This window comes from Medicago sativa, chromosome 8 (assembly GCF_051527215.1).
Source record: "Medicago sativa cultivar Bolivia chromosome 8, Bolivia_mono, whole genome shotgun sequence".
NCBI lineage: Eukaryota > Viridiplantae > Streptophyta > Magnoliopsida > Fabales > Fabaceae > Medicago > Medicago sativa.
In genome coordinates this window covers 60438515-60461874 of record NC_140756.1, presented here as the reverse complement: position 1 = coordinate 60461874, position 23360 = coordinate 60438515, and the positions used below count along the sequence as shown (strand labels likewise).

Below are 23360 nucleotides of genomic sequence, written 5' to 3'. Positions count from 1 at the left end.
ATAATTAATGTATATGCCTCCTAACCTCATCTTAGTGTAGTAATAGAGTCTATAAAAGGAAATATTTGTAGTATGATTTAAAAGAAAAAATACATTGGTTACAAAAAAAAAATACTCCCTCCGGTCACATTTATAAGCAAAAAACACATTTTTAGGTACATTGAATAACTAATGTATCTAACATATAAATGTGACCGGATACATTAATTATTCAATGAACCTAAAAAGGTGTTTTTTGATTATAAATGTGACCAGAGAGGACATTATATCAACAATATATAATTATAGATCTATTGAGAACTTAGATTAATTGATGGTTAACTCTTGGTCACGGACAACAACCATTCACTGACTCCTGAAAATCCAAATTTCAACAACACCTTTGTTTTCCCTCAATTCTCAAAGGGTATTTCCGTCATTGCAACCAATATAAAAAAAACACCCTTTTTAAGACGATCGAAAATGGAAAACGAGGAAACACTAAACTAAGAAAAACAACACACACGACACAAACAACACCAAATTTTGCGGTTTCAAATTACACAACAATTTTCATCCCCTAAATTAAAAATAATAATAATCTATATTCTTCAGGTGGTGCTGCTTTTCTAATAAGCACCCCTTAAGATTCAAATTCACATTCAAATTCTAGATTGTAATTTCATTTCATTTCCATTTTCATTTTTTGTATTGTTTTTAATTATTGGGTTTTCAACAATGGCTTCTGATGGTTTCACCGATAAGAACCTCGTATTCAGAAAACTCAAGTTGAAGTCTGAAAATAAGGTTCTGCATTTGAATTATAATTTTTCTTTTGATTTTTTATCTTGGTTATTGTGATTGTGATTTTTTACTTGAAAATTTTATTAGCATTTTCTGATTTATGTTATCGGGTTTAGATATGTGATTTTGATTTGTGTGTTGTGATGATTTTTTTTGGTTTCAGATGTGTTTTGATTGCAATACGAAGAATCCAACATGGGCGTCAGTAACGTATGGGATCTTCCTCTGCATTGATTGTTCTGCCGTTCATCGAAGTCTCGGTGTTCATATTAGTTTTGTGAGGTATGTTGTTGATTGATTTTCTTAAATGATGTATTTGTTAGTGTTGTGTTGTGCATTGGTGAGACTTTAATGTGTGCGTTGATTTAGAGTAATGCTTTGTGTTTAGGGATTTTCTTGAATTGAAATGGTTATAATTTGATTTGAATAGTGGATGGAATTGGACTCGGAGGTTTTGCTTGTAATATGTAGTTTTTGTTTGAAAAGGGTAAAATGATTTTGTGATTAGGAAGAATTATAAAATATGTAATGATGGTGGATATTTATAGTATATAGTGCATTAATTTGTATTATGGATGTAGACATGGGTTTCAATTTTTTGTTGTGGGTTTTGTAATTATTGGAAATCAGAATAACATATCACATATGAGATTTGTATTCGATTGAAAATATCCTCTCCTTTTTTGCATGCGTTGGGTTGAAATTGATTCTATGCCTTTGTGGCGGGGAAGTCACCGTGAGTTTAGTGTATTTTTTATGTATTTTATGAGAAAGATGAAAGGGAAATGATAGACAAGATGAGATAAAGAGGAATATAAGATAGAGACAGACACAATGTCTTTCCTGCCGTAAAAGGTAGCATATCTGTGTTGGGGGGGATGGAGTTACAGTTGCCGTTCAGTTTGATATTTATACAATGTGAATACTGATCTATGAGTAATGTTCAATTTGATTTTGCTTTGAATTCAAATTTCGTAATGATCTTTGCACATATTTTATGAAAGAGAAATGATAAGTAAGATGAGAGAGAGAGAGAGAAAGAGAGAGAGAGAGAGAGAGAGAGAGAGAGAGAGAGAGAGAGAGAGAGAGAGAGAGAGTCATAGTGACTTCCCCACATTAAAGGTAGTGGATCCGGATTCCATACTTTGTCCTCAGTTACTCTGATTTTAGCTAAACTGGATCATTTAGGAAAAGTAATGGTGGCTGGGAACAATGTCTAATTTATCATTTAAATGGCATTCTACGATAATAAAGTCTAAGAATGTATCATTCTTGTTTCTGTTAGCCTTTTGTGTTTTTCATTAATCAATATTATATTAGAACCAGGATTGAAAGATGATTGCTGATGTGTTTTTCATTGATCAATATTATATTAGAATTAAGATTGAAAGATGATTGGTGACACAAAGCCATGTTGTTGTGCTTCTTGAATTTCCATGTTGTATAAGAACTTCTAATAAAGCACTTGAGTAGATAGTTGAAAATAAATAAGCAACTAATTTACTTATGTGAAGAGTTTTGCCATTGAAAAGACAAAATTTCACTCAATTAAGAGGTTTAATTACTGTCTTTGCAAACTTTCATATGAGTATATGTCAGGAAAACATTGAGCATGCTTCATTTCCTTAATTAATTTTACTAGGCTGGTAAACATAATTCTTAATCTAGAAAGATTTGATTGGCCTCAGTTTCTTTTCTCAATTAAAACTTTTCAAAATGTCTGCGTCTTTGTTTTATACTTGGTTATTTTTAAAAATTGCACTACAATCAATAGAGAGGAATTGATAGAATAGAATGAAGAAGGTAGAAAAGATTGATACCTATATGCCTTTTGTTATGTAGATCTACAAACTTAGACTCATGGACTCCTGAGCAACTAAAAATAATGAGTTTTGGAGGAAACAGTCGTGCACAAATTTTCTTTAAGCAACATGGTTGGACCGATGGTGGTAAAATAGAAGCAAAGTATACATCCAGAGCTGCAGAGTTGTACAAGCAAATTCTTGCGAAGGAAGTAGCTAAAAGTATGGCTGAAGAGAAAGGCTTGCCTTCATCACCTGTTGCTTATCAGAGTTCTAATGGACTTCCTGGTGTCAGGATCAATGAGGTACTAAAAGAAAACACATTAGAGAAGGCAGAAAAGCTTGAGAGTACATCTTCACCTAGAGCCTCGCATACAATAGTATCAAATAATTTGAAGAAGTCTATTGGTGGTAAAAAGCCTGGGAAGAGTGGGGGACTTGGTGCCCGTAAGCTCAATAAGAAGGTAAGCAAATAGTTGGCTCAGTAGAAAGGCGTGCAAATTGTTGTCTTTTTTTTTTTTTTTTTGTATACTGGAACTGCCTATTGGATTATTTTTGTATTTTTCTTTATTTTATGTTGATGATCAGAATTGTTATGTTGATAATTTATCCTTGTCAAATGTAGCCAAGTGAGTCTCTCTATGAGCAGAAACCTGAAGAACCACCTGCTCTAGTTCCATCCACGACAAACAACAATGTTTCTGTCAGGCCATCTATGACTTCTCGTTTTGAATATGTGGATAATGTCCAGTCGTCTGAGTTGGATTCCGGAGGTTCAAATACATTCAATCACGTTTCTGTACCGAAGTCATCAAACTTCTTTGCAGACTTTGGAATGGATAGTGGTTTCCCGAAGAAATTTGGGTCAAATAACTCAAAAGTGCAAGTAAGCCCTATGCCATTAACCTTTGTTTTGTATAGTGCAACTTCTACTGCACGTGGTCAGCTTAAACAATTTTGGTTATATATGTTTGTCTTCGAAGTTTGATATTGAGTCTATGTCCAGTTCAAAGTTATAACAAGATACAAATTCATCATGCAAAGCATGGTGGAAAGTGCTGACATCAAAGGGTTATATAATAAAAGGAAGAAATACTAGCGTAAAATTTATTTTAATGTTGAGTTTTTTTTTCTTTCAAAAATTTGTCGGTCCCTAAATTTTAATGTGACATTAACATAACCTCCCTGAATTAATTTTATGGTTGTACCAATTTAATTACCAAAACTAGAAGATATGTTTTAACAAAGGTGCATATCTTGATTGCATGTGCAGAGGTTGGGTGCTATAATAACAATATTAAGGTATGGTCTGTCTTACATGGTTTTGCAAGGGGACTTTCAATATTCTTTAAAACTACAACAGTCTAAACATGAAATCATTGAAAAATTCTAGGAATAGAAACAAACTTGAGACTCAACCGGACACCTCTACAAAAATCAACCATGGTTGTTACACAACACTTTGCCATGATCCAAAAAAAAAAAAAAAAAATATGGAGTGAAGTTACACAAACATGTGTATCTGAATAAAAATAAACCAAGCAAGACTATTTAGATTTGATTGTTGTACATAGTGTTTCTTTCAACAATCATTTAACGTGCAAGTTATTCATCTTTTTTCCTTTTGCCATGCACTTATTTATTTTTATTTTTTTTGTCATGTATAAGATTGAGGAATCTGATGAAGCAAGAAAGAAGTTCTCAAATGCTAAATCTATTTCGTCATCTCAATTTTTCGGAGACCAGAACAAAGCAAGAGATGCTGAGACTCGAGCTACTTTGTCAAAGTTTTCAGTATGTGTCCTTTCTTATAGTATTTTACTGCAACATACAGTGTGAAAGTACACATTTGTGATTATCAATCCCCTGTTATGGGACTATATTGGATTGTTTCTTTCGAATCGTATTCTTTTGATTGCTGGAACTTATATTATTAATAAACAAACCCCTAAATTCATCTCTAAGAAATTTTTTCATGGACACATTAATTTCAAATGTAAAACCCCTTTCCTAGTCTCTATGGAACTTAGAATACCTGTCATATTAGTTTTCAACCACTAAATACAATAATCTCGAAAAATGACTAATATAATTGGCATTTATGGTTCTTTAGCGACTAGGGGGCACTCTTACATTATCAAGGACAAGTAAAGTATTTGACACCAAATTTCTTAAGGAAAATTATTATTTGATATGAAAATTAGGTGCCAAAGAGCTAATTTTCTTTGTAAAGTTTATTTCTTATTGAAAAATCTTATAGGAAATTCGAATCACTTTGTACTATCAAAATTAATTCTAGTCACTCTTGTTACTTCAGGGTTCGTCTGCCATCTCTAGTGCGGATTTTTTTGGTGACTCCGGAGATTCCTCCATTGATCTTGCTGCTAGCGATCTCATCAATCGATTATCTTTTCAGGTATTCCTTTCGTTATTGATATAGAAACGTCATGGTTAATGTTATCCCTAATTTCATTACCATTATTCAGTTTTAGTTCTTGAATTGATGTCTGATGGGATGCTTTGCCCCTTTTCCTCCCAATCCTGATTGTTTTGCTCCCAATCCTGATTGTTTTGCAGGCACAACAGGATATATCTTCCCTTAAGAACATTGCAGGAGAGACTGGGAAAAAACTCAGCTCCTTGGCCTCCTCCTTAATGACAGATCTTCAGGACCGAATCCTCTAAAATTGTATGTTCTGTATTTAAGAGAATCCTTCAAGTTTTTACCTATACTAACCAATTGTATTTGTAATGTAATAGGAAATTTTAAAATACCATTTTTGTGGAAAAAAAAATTACTATAAATTTCAATCTTGTGATATAGAGGGGAATTTTTTTTTTCCCATTTACTTTTTAAAACGAGTTTCCATTTCTTAAGGTATTAAATATTTACTTCTTGATGGTCAGTGCATATATTTGATAGAAATAACGACTAATTGTAATGAAATTAAGTTTGATTTAAGCAAGCACACCTTTGAAGCAGTGGTCACAATGAATACGTATGTGTAAGATATTTATAATAACTGTATGTCATAATGTTTATTTTTTATATAGTTTTCATCATTGAAAAAGTGAGATTGTCTGAAGTGAAATGGTTGATACATCTTTTTTTTTTAGAAAGAAATGGCTGATACATCGTTTCCTAAAATTTTGATGATAACAAATATTACATTTGAGTGAAATTTAGGCTCTAAGGTATATTCACAAATTTGGTTCTACGTTCAAAAGTTTAAATTTTATTTGGAACATTTTAAGCCTAAAAGGTTTATGTTAAAGTTGACGCTAACATGAGCCACTTAAATAGTAGTAGATGGTAGTCGTCCATAGTGAAATTTATAAATATTAACATTTTGATTAATCTTTATCGCAACTAGGGGTGTTCATGGTTCTAAACTGCATTGGAACTGAACCACATTAATGGATACAATTCAGTTTTAAAAACCACTTTAAAAAAAACTGGTTAATTTTTCAAACCAGTTCCAGTTCGGTTTAGAACCGGTTCAGAACCGGTTTACAGTTTTAAACCAATTTATTTATTCAGATTTTTTTTTTTTTGTTTTCGTTGGAATATAAGCTCTGTGTCTCTTTCTCGACAAAAAAAACTGGTTTATAATAATTGCTTTTTCCAATTCCGCTTTTCAATCATAATTGCTTTTTTTGTTTCACAATCGCTTTTCCAACTCTGCTTTTCTATCATAATCGCTTTTCCAACTCTGCTTTTCTATCATAATCGCTTTTCCGACGCCGATTTTTACCAAACCTGAGCTTCTCTCAGATATCTCTTCGCTCTCACCTCCAATTCCCACTTCCTTCTCTCATAATCGCTTTTCCAACATTGCTTTTGGACGCCGATTATTTCCATGTATTCCGTAATTAATGCATCAATTCTTTTATTTGTATTGAATTTAATTGAAATTGGATGAGAAATTTCAGGAATTCTGCATTTGGGAATTAGCGTATTTCCGATTGTGTTGACTTCAATTGAAATTGAAATAAGGAATCGTAACAGTAAGGAAATTTTCAATTGCTTCTTGAAGTTTTCTTCACAATTGTTTATGAGATTAAGCTGAAGATTTTGAGCTCTTTGATTGAGATTTTTTTATTTTAAATCTTGATTTTGATTTTTTTTGTTTTTTTTGTTGTTGGTTAATTTAATTGTTTGAGATTAAGCTGAAGATTTTCGTTCTCTTTGATTGAGATTTTTTTTTTAAATCTTGATTTTGATTTTTTTTTGTTGGTTAATTATGGGTCAAATAAACATATTGTACATTTTACTTATTTTGGTTAAAAAAGGTTCATAAATACAAACCAGTTCTGAACCGGTTTTAAACTGAACTGAAACTGGTTTTAAAAAGTGGTTCAGTTCAAAACTGTATAAAGCAGTTCAGTTTAAGTTATGGTTCAATGCAGTTCGGTTCATACTTTGGTTCAGTTAACTGAATTATTTGAACACCCCTAATCGCAACATAGTGAATCTTTTACACTAACTTTTTCTTCTCTCATTCCCACATCTTTACAACCACAAAAATAGAGAAGATTATAGATGTCTTCTCTCAAACTCCCTCCCCCGGAAATTTCATCTAGAACTCTTTCTTGAAAATTTATCAGCCTTGAACTGAAGCCTCCAAGCGTTTCTCCACGTCGCCTGTAACACACTCAATTCTAGGGAGTAGGGATACCCATGTTTGGTTATCTAAATGGAATCATCAAGTGTTATGTTGTTTCAGTAGTCTAGTATGTCGTTTGTGACTTGAACGACGTCGTTTTAGATACCGTTGTTTCCTGTTGCCCTTATATTATTGCAATGGAATGGAAGCAGGAAGCTCGATCTTGTTTATATTAGTTGTTGAAGTTCCTTCCAAGTTCAATGCATGTGAGAGTTATGAAAACGATGTCGTTTAGTTGAAGTTTATAAGTTTTTTTTCACTGTAATAGAGGGTGTTATTTTGAACTTGATGAGTTTCTCTACAAATGTCTAAGAATTAAAGGTTGGTTCACAATTGTGTTAACCCTTTTAGTGTTGATCGTGTAACACTCTGATTTTAGGTAACTTTGTCTTGACCTGTTAAGTAACACTTATAATTTGTGCATTGACTTGTTTAACTATGTTGTGGATTTGTTTAAGAAAGTATTTGAGTCTTTATAGCCATACATCTAGTGTTTGTTCCCCATTGTCACTTGTTTTCTTGACCTTTGTGTAGTGTAACAATCATATCTAAATTTATCATAATACCACTTTAGAAAGCTAAGAAGATGATCTCCAATTTTTATGTCTAAGATAAAGTTGGTTCAACCATTTCTAATCTCCAATTTGGTGATACATAGTGTAACTATATTTTATTCTTTAACTTGACCTTTGATCGGTATTTTGACAATATTTTGAGCTAAAAAATCCTTGTGAGATGAAACTACTAATTAAATAAAAATAATGCTAACAACACTCATTTTAACACATTATTTTCAACACTCATTTTTTTATGAGTGAAATACATATGAGTCCAATTTAACCACACTTTAGTGATAATATTATTTTTGAATTGGTTATGAAAATTGTGAATTTATTAAGACTATAAAAAAACCAATTTTTGAAAAAGTTTGGACCAATGAATCGATTCTAAAAGACCCAACTCATGACCAACATTTAAAGCAACTACACGTCAAACCCTCATATTCCCGAGTATAGATTAATCCCTATTCTCTTTATTCTAAACAAAAAAGTCCAAAACCCCATAGCCAAACTTCCATTTTATACGTTGGTCAATACAATGCAAATGATGTAACACCCCGTTTTCCCAACTTAAAAATTTCATAAAAATTATCAGAGTTTATCAACATAACGGAGCATCACATACATCAATACATCACTTCCAACAAATATAATAATAGGAAATACTATTTATTTAAGCAACCTGTCTTTATAAAATTCAATAATCAAATGCAGCGGAATTTAGTTTACATCGTCTCATAAAATTCTTGGCATTAAAAGGCCACAACTTAACATTTAAATTAGTCTTCACAAAATACTTCAACATTATTAAAATAAAATACGTAACAAGGAAAAACAAACATCAGACAATCCCCATCCCGTTACGTATCAGAGCATCCTAGACACGATGTGAGGAGTCTACTCACGAACACAGCTAGTCCTGGTTACCTGTAAGTTACCCATACGAAGGGCAACATTTTCAAGCAGAAGGGGTGAGATTTCACATTCATTAATTAACAAATAATAATTCATAAAAAGATAACCAACAACATATATCTAACGTTAATATCATCATTTTAACATCATTTAACAAAGCTAAGTAGTCAACAACTTCTTAGTTACCAAGAGCAACATATTCATTCTTATAACTCATCATTTATATCATTTATTAATGTTAGGACAGCAACAACAACGGCAAGACAGCAACATCATCACAGCATTCATCATTTATTACAAGTTATGATGACTCTCTACAATGCAACAACAACTTCAACAACAACTTAGACAACTTCAACATGCATGTGGTACCACCAGGGCATTAAGCCCCCATCGCTAAGGTCATATTTGGACCTGTCGGGCATTAAACCCCCATCGCTAAGGTCATATTTGGACCTGTCGGGCATTAAACCCCCATCGCTAAGGTTATAAGGAACCTGTCAGGCATTAAGCCCCCATCGCTGACTATGCAACAACTCGACTCTAAATGCAACAACTTCATTTTTAATGTTAAATTAATTAACAAATATTCACAAGGACTCATTACATCAAAACAGCATCACTGGAACATCATATTTAACAACATCATCATTAATGTAAACATCAGAAGCTAATTCATCAAAGAAACGGGCGAAAGGACACAATTTCGCAAAACAGCAGGTCTGCACTGCACTAGCTCGCAATGGAGAGCTACTCTACTCGCAACGACGAGCTCAACAGGGGAGCTCGCAACGGCGCACAAAAACACTCGCAATGGCGAGCTGAACAGGGAAGTTCGCAACGGCGAGCAAGGTTACTCGCAATGGCGAGTTGGGGTTTACTCGCAATGGCGAGCTGAATCGCTCGCAACGGCGAGCGATGTCAGAACAGGGTTCTGTCGCAGCTCTGTTTCTCTCATCTCAGTCATCCAATTTCACTACCCAGGCCCCAAATTCGTTAGGAATCAACATCTAAACGTTTTCTATGATTGATTAACATCATTCTACATCAAATTACACAACAATTCACTTAAATCTTCCAAATTTAATGATTTTTGACCTAATCCCAATCCCTTAAACCTACAACATTTGACCACTTCCTATGAATCAAAACTTGTTAATAATGAGAGTTAGTCTCACCCTTACCTTAAATTATCTTTCTGAAATCCAACAGTCGCGTTCTTTGTTCTTTAGGGTTCTCTCTGACTTCTCTTCTTTCTCTCCTCTTTTCTCAGTTGTACGCGTTCTAATTTTTCTTTCTCACTTACAGACTTTATTCTTTCCCTAATTGCTCTTCTCACCACAAACTTACTCTTTCCCCTAATAATTAATTATTTCTACTAATAACAATATTTCTCCCCCACTTAAGAATAATACTTATTTATTAACTATTAACATATATTCCACCAATATAAATATAATAATAATAATATTCTAAATAAAAGCCATAAATCACTCAAATAATAATTATGAAAAAGTGGGCGTTACAAATGACAAGTACAATATTTAGGTAACAATAGCTAAAATACATGTACTAAAATACAACCTGAGGAGATATGACATCAGTAAGTGCTAATGATGATATTTTGCAAAAGGGTAAAATATGCTTTTTGTCCCTGCAATTATATGCCATTTGAATTTTCGTCCCTGAGCTTACTAATCCTCCCATTTCGTCCATGTAAAAGTTAATCACTTGAAATTTCGTCCCTCTCCCCTTTTAATCACTACCACGTCAGCAAATTACCAAAATGGCATGGGAATTGACGAAAATACCCCTGGCTTATTTTTTTTTACGATTTTTTCTCCGAAAAATTTCAGTTTTTTCAGTTTTAATTTTAACATTTTTTTTCCGAAATTTTTTATGATTTTTAATTATTTTTTTAATTTAAAAAAAAATTTTCAAAATTTTGAAATTTTTTTAAGGAAAAAAATAAGCCAGGGGTATTTTCGTCAATTCCCAATGCCATTTTGGTAAATTGCTGACGTGGCAGTGATTAAAAGGGGAGAGGGACGAAATTTCAAGTGATTAACTTTTACAGGGACGAAATGGGAGGATTAGTAAGCTCAGGGACGAAAATTCAAATGACCTATAATTGCAGGGACGAAAATCATATTTTACCCTTTGCAAAATGTGGGTAAAAAGTAATTATATTCGTTGTCATTCCAACATTCTAATGTGTATTGACCAAATGGTTTCAATTGATTATTACAATTTTGTAGGTCAAAATCAAAATGAGAATTGACATTATATGACTGTCTTTGTAAGATTATGAACAACCATATTAGACCTTCTCATAGAAAATTCAGCATAAAAGTTGTTATAAATATCAGATAAATTATCTCTACATCTAGTTAAAACAGAGCCTAACTCCTTATCATCTCACGTATCAAAGTTCACAGAATCCATAGCTGCTTTAGAGTCCAAGCAGAAAATAACTATAATGCCAATTCTATTACCCATTCAGCAGCTGCTGCCAGTTCTAATGCTTCTCCAATAGCAACTGCCATAACCTATTGCATCCAGATTGTTTTCACTCCTATGAACATAGCAAATTCATCCCTTAAGCACATTGTAGTTAAATTATGTTTGAACCAACTTAAGTTGGTCTCGTTGGTAATAATATGAATCTTCAAACAATTGGTTCAAGTCCTAGTTTTTATAAATGAAAAAAAATAGATTAGTTAGAGGGATCTTCTTGTTTAACTTTTTCAAGTCGCAGCTAAGGTGCTTTCCATACATTTATGCTACTACCATTTCCAACACGCCATCTTTGATCACCTCTAACTAACATCTGTGAAGCAAAGATACTACGCCAAATAAAACTTGGGTTATGGCTAGGGGTGTGCAAAGTTAAAACCAAACTAAAACCAAAACCAATATTTGGTTTTGGTTTGGTTCTTGAAACCACTTCTCTAAAAACCGGTTTTTAAGTACAACCAGTTCGGATATGGTTCAGAACCGGTTCAAAACCGGTTTGTCGTAAAAACCAATATTTTTACTTTGGTTCGGATATGGTTCGGATATGCCCTTGAAACATCGGTTTTTACTTCTTCTTTTTCTTCTTTAGTGTCTCTGAAAAACAAACCACAATTACAACATTCAATTCGAAAGAATTCTCAAACAGAAAAACAAGCTGAGTGAATTCGCAAAATTACATGTGATTTGAAACATCAGCTACCGCCGCATCGTTTTGTAGATTATCGGCGCCGTCGCTGGAAGAAACCACCGGTGGTTACTGCATATTTTCCTGTGGTTGCGTCTCCATCATAATCCCTCTACAACCGCATTAAATTAAATCGCAGAAACGGTCAATTTCCACTTTGAACAGTGTATGTATACTCTATAGATATAGTGGAAGAAGAATTACCTATAAACGTTGTCGTTTTGGTGATTTGAAAGCGAATACCGATGATCGACATAACGGACAGGTTTGATTCGATGATAACCAAGCATTCCGTATGGAATGCGTGACAGCAGAGAGGTAGAAGACGGAGGAGATCGTTTTGGTCGAACTTTGATAAGCAAACGACGCAGTCGCCGGAGATGACGGTGGAGGAGCGGCGTTTGATGGAGGGGAATGTGAAAATCGGAAGAGAATCAACGACGGAAGATGAAGTTGATGAAGTAGGCGTCACCAGAGAAACTCTAACAGTGAAGGACGATGACAGAGAGAAACGGCGGCGACGGAGGATGAAGTAGGGAATGAAGAGAAAACATACAGAGAGAAATCGAGAGTTAGAGCGTCCAGAGAGTGTGCCAGAATTTGGGTTAAAATCCGGATCCGAATTTTAATTGGTTAGGATATCCAACCCATTTAAAATGGATTGGTTAATAACTATTTACAAAAAATCCGGATATTTTAAAGTGGATCTGGATATGGTTATGGTTTGGGCCTTAAACTGGTTATTATGCACACCCCTAGTTATGGCCTAGATGGGCCCCCAGAAAATCAGTTCTTGGAAAATATTTAGCTTTGTAAATCCTTGTAACAATAGTATCTGGTTCGTGCAACTTCCAACCTTGCTTCCCTATTATAGCTAAATTAAAGCCAAAAAAGTGTCGAAAACCCATACTTCCATATTCCTTTCTCATAGTTAGCTTTTTCCAACTAAGCCAATGTATTCTCGTCCTTGCCTTCTATTTGTCCCCCACCAAAATGAGTTATTATCTTCTGAATCTCTTCCCCGAGGGAGGTTGGTAAGAGGAAAATACTCATACAATAACATTTATAAATGATTGAAAGTGTATAAAGTTTTTTTTCTTTTCATAAAGAGTATAAGAATATTTTTATGCACTAACAATATAAAACTAGTGTACAAACAAATCCAATTAAGTGCCTATTTGGATATGCGTTATTTTACGAACAAATCCAATTAAATGCCTGTTTGAATATGCGTTTGTGTTCACCAAACATGAGTTTACGGAATAATCGAGACAAAATGACCATGACTTCAAGAAGTTAGAAAAACAAGCTTTTAGGTAATCCAAAATAAAATAAAATCCAATTTTCTTACACGATATACATAATTTTCATACCTCTAAGATAAAATGCTACATCATAATTTTTACACTTGCAAATGAAATCCAATTTTCTTACAAGATATACATAAACTAAATAATTTGCTATTTTGTGGTTAAAGTTATGGTTGTTATGTTTGAAGAGTAAAAAACAATATTTGTACCAAACAAAAAAGAGTAAAGAACACTAAAAGTTATTTATTCTCATTTTAAAAGAGAAAACAAGTGAAATAAAAACAGAAATAAAGTTTTGCGTTTCGTCTGCAAATTGCTCAGGAGGTGCTCTTCTTCTTCCCCAAAAGCACCCCCTGAGATTCAAATCAAATTCAAAACCCTAAATAGATTCTAACGAATCAAATCAAATCAAATCATATTCATATAAAAAATCAAAAATCATTTTCAATTTCATTTTCCGTTTCATTTTTCACTTAATCGCATTTCAATGGCTTCCGATAGCTTCACCGACAAGAACGCCGTTTTCAGAAAACTCAAAACCAAATCCGAAAACAAGGTTCGTTTTATTTGAAATGTTGAATTTTCATCTTTGATTTCAGTTATTTTTGAATTTTGAATTTTGAATTTTCATGATTCTTGAGATCGGGTTCAGATCTGCGATACTGTGTGTTTGTGTGTTTGATTTATGAAGTTGTGATGGTTTTTGTTTCAGAGTTGTTTCGATTGCAATGCGAAGAATCCAACATGGGCGTCTGTAACGTATGGGATCTTCCTCTGCATTGATTGCTCTGCTGTTCATCGAAGTCTCGGTGTTCACATCAGTTTCGTGAGGTAATTTGTTGATTGATCTTGTGAAATGATGAATTTGTTTACTCATTTTTGAAATTTGATTTTGTATGTTGATGAGGTTTGAATTTGTTTGTTGATTAATTTCTTGAGTAATGTGTTGTTTTGCGGTTATGTGTGTGTGTGCTGGAGTTGTAATTAGATAAGAAGTAAGTAGTTAGTGGGGGGTCGGGTAGCTCAACTGGTTTGAGCCAAGTGTTGAAGAAGTTTGATGATCCGGGTCGGTTACGTGTTTTTGATGATCCTGGTCAAACTCTGGTGAAAAAGAAAAATACTATGAGCATGTTTGGATTGACTTATTTGAGCTGATCTACTGACATAAGTTTTTTTTTTTTTTCTACTTATTTTCATAAGTTCTCCAATGCAGCTCACAAAAATAACTTATAGCATGTACGAAAACAATTTAATGTTATGTTATCTTTTACTATAAAAATAGCTTATGCAAGCTTATACATAAGCGCTTATCATGATAAGCATTTGTGCTATAATATGCAAATAAGTTGTTTATCCAAACATGCCCTTTGTCTATTTGGGAGGTTTTTTTTGGAGGGTTTTGGAGGGGAGGGCTAAGTTTATATTCTGATATATATTTGATATTTTAAATTTTTTTTAAAGGAACATCATGATTTATGATCATATAATAGTTCAATCACACTTGGTTGATTTAAAAAATACTTTGTAGTGTCCGTAATTTAAAAAAGAAAAGTAAGCCTTCCTCTCCTAATCCTAAACCCTCCATCCAAACATACCCTAACATAACAATTAACAACTAAAAAAAGTTAGTAATTAGTTGGTGATTTATTAGTAGTTAGTTACACACTTACTTGCTATGTAAGTGATGTAACACCTTTAATGCTACACACTTTCTCATTTTTACTATAGAGTTTCATTGAAGGTTTGTATTATTTTCTCACTTCTATGGGTTCTACCATGTTTCTTAACAGAGTGATTAGTAATTTTCCCAAATCAAATGGTTAAAACTTGAAACGTCTATGAAATCATATTGGGGGTTTTGCCTCTCAGTATTTGTGTAGTTGAAATCATTCATTCTACTTTGGAAAGAGTAGAATGATATTATGCTTGAGAAGCTGTGTAGAATGAATAAATAAATGCTGGCGAATATTTATACCCTAAGTTAGTTTTTGGAGCACAAGGTTAGACATGATTTACTTTTTGCAGCAGGTTGGAATGCAGATATCGTTGTTGATTCTGGTAGCCTTATATTATTTCCCTTGAGATTCTTTACTGAGTTAAGAGGAGTGTTTAGATGGGAGTTTCTTTATTGAGTTAAGAAGAGTGTTTAGATTGGAAAATGATTGATTATGTAATGTAATTTTCTGGTGCTTTTTGAGTTGCAATGTGTGATAAGTATTTGGAATTTAGAAACTGATTAACTGGTTTAAAATAGATGAAGCAAACTTGGAACCAGCAAAAATTAAGTTTGATTCTGTAAGAGAAAACTTCACTTATTGCCACTGCAAACCAACATTTTAGTTTGGTTTTTCAGAGTATATCATAGGAAAAAGTTGAGCAGGAGCTATATGCCATTATGCCAAGTAAAATTTGTTAGGGTTGATACGCTTAATTTATGAATCAAAAGTAAAAACTATTTCATCAAGCTTCTGTTTTCTCTAACTAAAAATTGAATCTCTCACCCTGTTTTTGTGTCTTTGTTTTATATTTAGTTATTCTATGAATTACATTACAATCAACAGGGATGAATTTGTCCTGTACTGTAGTAGAATACAAGTGAGAAGGCATAGAAGATTTATACTTATATATTTTTTATATGTAGATCTACGAACTTAGACTCGTGGAGCCCTGAGCAACTTAAAATGATGAGCTTTGGAGGAAACAGTAGGGCACAAGTTTTCTTTAGGCAGCATGGATGGAACGGAGATGGTAAAGTAGAGGCAAAGTATACATCCAGAGCTGCAGAGTTGTATAAGCAACTGCTTTCAAAGGAAGTTGCTAAAAGTATGTCTGAGGAGGCTGCCTTGTCTGCACCACCTGCTGCTTCTTCTCAGTCTGCCCAAGGGGCTAATGGACTTCCTGATGTTAAGACAAATGAAGCCCCAATTGAAACTGTGGAAAAAACCGTGGAGAAGCCAGAAAAGACCGAGAGCACTTCTTCACCTAGAGCTTCATATACTGCAGTTTCGAATAATTTGAAGAAGCCTATTGGAGCCAAAAAAACTGGTAAGAGTGGGGGGCTTGGAGCCCGTAAGCTCACTAGAAAGGTATGCAAATAGTTATCTTTGATTAAAGATTGTTTACAGAAAGTTCCTTTTGGTTCATCAGCATCTTGTTCTCTATTTTAATTTGGTGATATAAAATTTTAACTGGTTATTATCGTACGTTCTCTATTTTAATTTTATGCGCTGATAAGCTTGCTTCCATAGGGCTTAGTCTTCAAGGTATCACTATTTGGTTAGAAATCCCTCCTTTCATAAACAGCCTCTATGGCCATGATAGGCTAGGATTACCAAATTTTAGGTTTGTAAATTGTTAGGAGGTTTTGGTTTTTGTCCCCCTCCTTTTGTTTGTTTTCCTTCTCCATATATATATATATGTTTTGAGGTAGCAGTCCTTTCCTGCTCCTCCTTTTTGGTTAAAAAAAAAAATGTTCTCTATTTTAATTTGGTGATATAAAATTTTAACCAGTTATTATCATAATGCAATGCAGCCAAGTGAGTCCCTCTATGAGCAGAAGCCTGAAGAACTACCTGCTCCAGTTTCATCATCGACAATTACAAAAAACAACTTGCCTTCTGGGCCACCTCTAACATCTCGGTTTGAGTATACAGAAGATGTCCAATCATCTGAGTTGAATCCTGGAGGTTCTAATGTAACCGGTCACGTGTCTGTACCAAAGTCATCATCAAGCTTCTTTTCGGACTTCGGAATGGATAGTGGCTTTCAAAAGAAATCTGGGCCAAGCTCCTCCAAAGTGCAAGTAAGCCTATGCCTGCATCTCTTACCTCTGCATAAATTAACTTCTGCACGTGGTGAGCTTACAGAGTACTTTATACACGATTTAGTTCAAATTTGATATTTTCGCCCAGTTTAATGTTTTTAACAAAATACAATCCTTTGAGAAAAACAGTGTTTGCAATTTCGGGAGAAATTACCAGCATTGCAAGTATTTTGCAAAAAAGATGAAATTGCATCCATACGTATGTAGAATCGCATGTTTTCATACCTTGTGCACTTCCAAATTTTTAATGGAACATTATATCCCTTGATTTATTTTACTAGGGCTTTCCGTGTAATTTTGAAAACAGAGATTTGTGGCTGAAAACTATGTGTTTGTAAGTGCAGTGATTGTGTACTACTATTATAGGCTTAAATATGCAAATGGTCCCTGTGAATATAAGCAATTTGATTTTAGTCCATGCATTTTTTGTTTTTGTTTTGTTTGTCTTGCAAATATGAAATATTTTGTTTTGGTCCTTGGTGTTTTGTTTTAGTCCCTGTAAAATCTATTCATATTAAAATTGGTCCCTATAATATTTATTTTAGTTCTTATTTTGAGGGACTAAAATCAAATATTCTACATATTACAAGGACCAAATCCAATATGAATACATTTTGCAAGGACTAAAACAAAATAAAAAAGACTAAAAGCAAAAAATTATATATTTGCACGAACAAAAACCAAAAAATATTTTTACAGGGACTAAAACCAAAACGCTTGATATTTCCATTGTTTATTTAAGCTTACTATGATATCAACATTGTGGTCTTGGATGGTTTTGCAGTAGGACCTTCAGTATTATTCAAAACTACAATAGTATTACCATGAGAATGAGATTGCTGAGAGAAGTGCCAGTAATAGAAACAAACTTAAACAAGACATAGATAGAAAACTCTAGAGAAAAAATAACCACCATTACATTACAACTAACTGCTATAGTATCCCAAAGAAAAGATATGGAATAAAGTAACACATGTATCTGAACAAAGATAAACTTTATAGGTCCATGGGTGTACCTTTTTTAAATTAATTATTAGTAGATGGGCATTATTGCAATCATAGGCCGAATGATATTGATTATCTTTGGACAAATTAGTATTTTTGTTCCGAATCTTAGTGTTATTTGCCTATATGTTATGCCCATGTAATCTTTGAACATTCTTTTATATCCCACCTAGATGTTGCCATTCATCTGAGTGTTTTTCTCAATAAATTCATTCAACCTGCACAATCATATTTTTTATTTTTTACCACAGTTATGCATCTCATTTTGCTTTGTCTGTGTCTGTATAAGATTCAGGAATCTGATGAAGCAAGAAAGAAGTTCTCAAATGCAAAGTCTATTTCTTCATCCCAATTTTTTGGAGACCAGAACAAGGCCAATGCGGATGCTCAAGCAACTTTATCAAAGTTTTCAGTATGTGTCCTTTCTTTTAGTAACTTACCGTAACAAAGCGTTAGTATGTATGCACATGTAGATCATAGATGTTCAGTGCCCTGTAGTGGCACTGTATTGGATGACTTCTTTCATGTCACATACTCTTTTGATTGGCAGAATTTATACTACCTACCAAATTTCCAAAATCAACCCTGATAAATTTGATGTCAAACACTCTAATCCTGAATACAGAAGTCCCGCCTTATTAGTCCCTAAGGAACTAATATTAGTCAAATTAGTCTTCAGGCACCAGACCTTACAAGGACTAATATTATTTACATTTGGGATTCATGCATATTAGTATTTAAATTAGCATTTTTGCATTATCAAGGATCACTATTTACGCCATCAAAATTTTCTGGGGAAATTAGGCAAAATAATCTATACTTACACGGAAATTTAAGGGCTAGTGATCTATGTTGTTTTGAAGTGAATATTTCATAATGAAGATAAAATATGAATGATATTGTACTCACAGGTGTTTTTCTAAAGATAAGTTATTCCAGACTTGTTTTATAGGTCACAGTTTTTTTTTTCTTCTGTCCGACTGTACTCTGTAGGGATTACAGTTTTACTAGTAAACACCATTGTGGCAAACCATTTATATCATACATAATTGAAGGCCTGAAATTATTTCTGAACACAATGTCTGCGAATTATTTTGCCTTAATATTAATTAATTGTATAATCTTGTAACCCAATGTTTACAAGTGGAAACTCATTTTTTGGTGCTTTAGTATGGTTTTCTCTTCTGTCAAAATGGGTTGTAGTGCATCAATTTACAGAATTTAACCCAATGCATTTGAACATGCTTTTCCTTCTTGAAAAAGATGTCTCTTCTATTCGTTATAATTTATCGGCTAGGGTTGGTTGAGTGGGATGAGTGCGAGAAAGGACAAGTTATGTTCCAAATTTAATCAAGTAATTTTTGGCATCTATTTGGTGTAAAGCAAATTAAGCCATGGAATTTCAGATATTATAGATATAGATATGTTGAGGGATTGGTAAGCTATGTTCCGGTAATCTTCTCTATTCTTTCTTGGGTATTTTTGTCTTTGTTTTGAAGAAGTTCTTATTCTCCCATGTCTTTGCAACTAGGAATGGAAAAACGAAGAGGGCCCGGGAGAGAGGGAGTTAAATATTGATACTTAACTTGGTCTATCCTTTTATATTTCCAGGGTTCATCTGCCATCTCCAGTGCTGATCTTTTTGGTGACTCGAGTGACAACTCCGTTGATCTTGCTGCTAGTGACCTTATCAATAGAATATCTTTCCAGGTAATCCTTATATTATACTGGACACAAACTTAATGAGCAACGAAGGCATTATTAGATTCTTTGTATTTGTTCTGTGTGGATGTTTTGTGGTATGCTGATACCCTACACCCCTCCCTTATTACAGGCACAGCAAGATATCTCTTCCCTTAAGAACATTGCTGGAGAGACTGGGAAAAAACTCACCTCCTTGGCATCCTCCTTGATGACAGATCTTCAGGACCGAATCCTCTAAAATTGTATGTTCTGTATTTAAGAGAACCTCCGGTGTTTGCTACAGATACTAGCCGTTTATGTTTTCAATGTAATAGAAGAGAAGAGCTCAATACACAATTTTTTGATGAACAAAGAATAAGACACTTTAATATTCAAGTTTGTCATTTAGACTGGTGCTGTTGATTTTGTATCATAGGTACTGTTTTAAGGTTGCTAATATGTTTTGGTTTACATCTTACATTTTTAATTGGTCAATACTGGTTTGTCGCAAGGTCAATAATGTTATCTTTAATGTTCCCTTGTTCTGTTCACAATCTTTTTTTGTTGTAGTCTATCATGTATTCATGAGCTTATCAAGAATCATGAATAAAAAGAGTTGGTTTGTTACTGTAAAGAAAAGGTTAAACATCGTATTTTAAAATATCCCAACTAAAAAAAAACTTATCTTTTATGTAAATAGAATTTTCAAAAAATAGTTGGGATAAGCTCTTACATAAAGGATCTATACTCATTATTGGATGTTTGATTAGAATAAGTAGAATATGTGATCTCGTGTTTTTTCCACACCAAGACAAACCAAGTAATAGCTAGCAACACACCCTTTGCTTCTGCTTCCTGCACATTTGGTAGATCTTGAAACCATTAATCTATGCTTGAATGAATGCACAATGTTGGTCGATGATGCATAGTTGTACACTGTACTGCCCTTTGGTCTCGCAAAATGGCCGCACCTACATTGCAAGTAACTGTCTACAGATGGTTTTTGTTAAGTAGTGATGCCTCAAAATCATGCATGCTCCATTTCTTACTACACTGCGATGTGTTACCTGCCAGTTTTGGACCATGTTCTCTGATAGTTCACTGACACATGTACTGGGAGAACCTCACCATCCCAAAATGAGTATTTCTTATTTTCCAGAAACACAACATCCCTGTCAAATGGACTCAACAAATGAGGACTCTTGCTGTATGATATTGTCATTTGTCAAGAGGTTCCGGAACCCTCAACACCTCCAACACTGATTTCGCATGAAAAATACTGTTTAATCTAACTTCTTTTTTTTTAAGAAGAAAAGTCAAACTCTTTTATATGTTTTTTTTTTATTGCAATTGGGGGGTATCAAGCAGTAACTGAATTTATATAACAATATATAAGTGATATCTGTTTGGTGTTCCAAACATGACATTGCACTTTTTTTTTTTTGAGTTAATGACATTGGACGTATTGATTTTATTGTGCCTTATTTATTTATTTTTTTGTCAAGTAGTATAGTGGTTATAAATTCACATCTTAATGTTAATAAATGGGCTCTGTCTCCGGTGAGAGACCTGAATAGGTCTCCTACGGTAGGAGACATGGTTGTTTTGTTTTTTTTTTTAGTAAAATGAATATGAACCTTTGGATAAGGATTAATTAACTTTTGGATCAAAATGCTTACTATACACCCCCAACACCCAATTCCCTTCTTTTGGGGAATTAGTCACTTTAGTCCCTGAATGGGGAACGATTCATCAATTTAGTCCCTGAATGAAGATAAATTGCAAAATAGTCCCTGAATGTAGACTTTGTTAGTCAATTTAGTCCCTGAATGCAGACTCCGTTAGTCAATTTAGTCCCTGAATGTAGACTTCGTTAGTCACTTTAGTCCCTGAAATTGACCATGCAGGGACTGTTTTGCATATTATCTGCATTCAGGGACTAAATTGACGGATCGTTCCCCATTCAGGGACTAAAGTGACTAATTCCCCCCCTTCTTTTATTTTAAATTACTCTTTTCTTTCCTCACTCGCAGCAGTAACCTTGGTGATGTTGTTGTTGCCACTTCATTCTTTCCCTTTGTCTTTCCAATACTGTTATGTCGGAGGAGCAACTCTCGGTTGCTAGATTCGCTGAAGTGCAACATTTTTTTTGTTGAGAAATTCAAACAGTGCAACATGTTGATCACTGTTATTATGCTTAAATAATAATAACAATTATGTAACTAATAGTGATTGTGATAGAGTTAGTGTGTGGTGATTAGTTTAGCTTCTTGTTGAATTGAAACAGTGGATGGATGAATGATATGTGATTCAGTTTTGTGGAGGAAAGAATACTCAAGCTTCTTGGTCAATGCACGTACCTCCATCTTCCTTCTCTTTCCTCGAACACTCAGTATTTGAGCTAGTTCTTCTAACACCCAATTATTTTCTGGGTTTGTAAATTTCCCACAAAATCAAAATATAGAAAACAACAATAGATTTGTTGTCACTACTGTTAGTCACCTATGTTGTTTGCAAGCAAATTAAAGCAAAATTAAAATCTACCATTTTTTTTTTTAAAATCTGCAATTTATGTTTACGACACAGATTGGCTTTAAAATTGAATCTTCAAGCACCACCCAAATTTGCTTTAAAACATAGATTGAAGGGTTATTTGATTGATTTTGCTCCATTAAAGTTGTATGTGTTGTTGCAGAAAAGAAAGAAGGAAGATGGAAGATGGAGCTAGAGAGAAAAGAAGAGAGTAATTTAGAATAAAAGAAAATGGGGAATTAGTCATTTAGTCCCTGAATCGGAAGGGATTCGTCACTTTAGTCCCTGAATGCAGATAAATTGCAAAATAGTCCCTGAATGTAGACTTTGTTAGTCAATTTAGTCCATGAATGCAAACTTCGTTAGTCAATTTAGTCCCTGAATTTAGACTCCGTTAGTCACTTTAGTCCCTAAAATTGACCATGCAGGGACTGTTTTGCAATTTCTCTTCATTCAGGGACTAAAGTGACGAATCCTCTCCCATTCAAGGACTAAAGTGACTAATTCCCCAAAAGAAAATAATTGGGCGTTGGAGGTGTATAGGAAGCATTTTGATCCAAAAGTTAATTAACCCTTATCCAATGGTTCATATTCATTTTGCTAAAAAAAAAAAAAACAACCATGTCTCCTACCGTAGGAGACCTATTCAGGTCTCCCACCGGAGACAGAGCCTAATAAATGGGGTGTATGGGATTTGAACCCCGACTCTGTATATATAATGCAATGTCTCATCAACTGATATAAAGCTCACACCAACATTTCTTTCAAATTTCAGTTTACTTTTTTTAATTAAAAATAAACGATATTCATACATGCATATTAAATATTATACTTATGGAAAAAAAATTAATATACTTTTTTTTTTGAATGAATAATATACCTTTTTTTTGGTCAACATTTAATATGCTTTAAATTTAATATGACTGTCGCTAAAGTGCAATGAAATAAATAAATTGGATTGATATTTTAAAAAATAAATTATTTTTTTGACAAATTTAAAAAGTAACTGACATATATATTATATTTATGAAAAATAATTAATATACTTATTTTTGGTCAACATTTAATATGCTTTTCA

At 33.5% G+C, this 23360-nt stretch overlaps 2 protein-coding genes across 5 annotated transcripts; both read left to right on the top strand.

Moving 5' to 3' along the window:
• Positions 1-464: 464 nt before the first annotated feature.
• LOC146900128 (putative ADP-ribosylation factor GTPase-activating protein AGD8) lies at positions 465-5491 on the top strand. Of its 3 annotated transcripts, none has more exons than XM_085735425.1 (7): positions 465-786; positions 947-1065; positions 2626-3049; positions 3211-3471; positions 4254-4379; positions 4903-5001; positions 5163-5491. In XM_085735425.1, exons 1-7 carry the CDS (start codon positions 718-720, stop codon positions 5268-5270), a joined length of 1206 nt encoding a protein of 401 aa, XP_085591551.1. In that variant the 5' UTR covers positions 465-717; the 3' UTR covers positions 5271-5491. The 3 variants fall into 3 exon arrangements, with proteins under 3 accessions (XP_085591551.1, XP_085591552.1, XP_085591553.1); XM_085735426.1 differs by having other exon boundaries at positions 476-786; positions 3211-3465; XM_085735427.1 differs by lacking the exons at positions 4254-4379; positions 4903-5001; positions 5163-5491 and adding an exon at positions 3859-4022 and having other exon boundaries at positions 476-786.
• Positions 5492-13518: 8027 nt separating this feature from the next.
• LOC146900127 (putative ADP-ribosylation factor GTPase-activating protein AGD9) lies at positions 13519-20282 on the top strand. 2 transcript variants are annotated; one of them, XM_085735424.1, is made up of 7 exons: positions 13519-13795; positions 13952-14070; positions 15881-16325; positions 16772-17041; positions 18363-18479; positions 19679-19777; positions 19902-20282. In XM_085735424.1, the coding sequence occupies exons 1-7, from the start codon at positions 13727-13729 to the stop codon at positions 20007-20009; spliced, it is 1227 nt and encodes a 408-aa protein (XP_085591550.1). In that variant the 5' UTR covers positions 13519-13726; the 3' UTR covers positions 20010-20282. The 2 variants fall into 2 exon arrangements, with proteins under 2 accessions (XP_085591550.1, XP_085591549.1); XM_085735423.1 differs by having other exon boundaries at positions 18357-18479.
• The last annotated feature ends 3078 nt before the right edge of the window (positions 20283-23360 follow it).

What these genes read in the sequence shown, in the direction of transcription:
- LOC146900128 (XM_085735425.1), top strand. Translation starts at nt 718, where the DNA reads ATGGCTTCTGATGGTTTCACCGATAAGAACCTCGTATTCAGAAAACTC. An exon ending in AGTTGAAGTCTGAAAATAAG is followed by an intron (nt 787 to 946) that starts GTTCTGCATTTG and finishes TTTTGGTTTCAG; the next exon opens with ATGTGTTTTGATTGCAATAC. An exon ending in TCAATCGATTATCTTTTCAG is followed by an intron (nt 5,002 to 5,162) that starts GTATTCCTTTCG and finishes ATTGTTTTGCAG; the next exon opens with GCACAACAGGATATATCTTC.
- LOC146900127 (XM_085735423.1), top strand. Translation starts at nt 13,727, where the DNA reads ATGGCTTCCGATAGCTTCACCGACAAGAACGCCGTTTTCAGAAAACTC. An exon ending in GTTCACATCAGTTTCGTGAG is followed by an intron (nt 14,071 to 15,880) that starts GTAATTTGTTGA and finishes TTTTATATGTAG; the next exon opens with ATCTACGAACTTAGACTCGT. An exon ending in CCCGTAAGCTCACTAGAAAG is followed by an intron (nt 16,326 to 16,771) that starts GTATGCAAATAG and finishes AATGCAATGCAG; the next exon opens with CCAAGTGAGTCCCTCTATGA.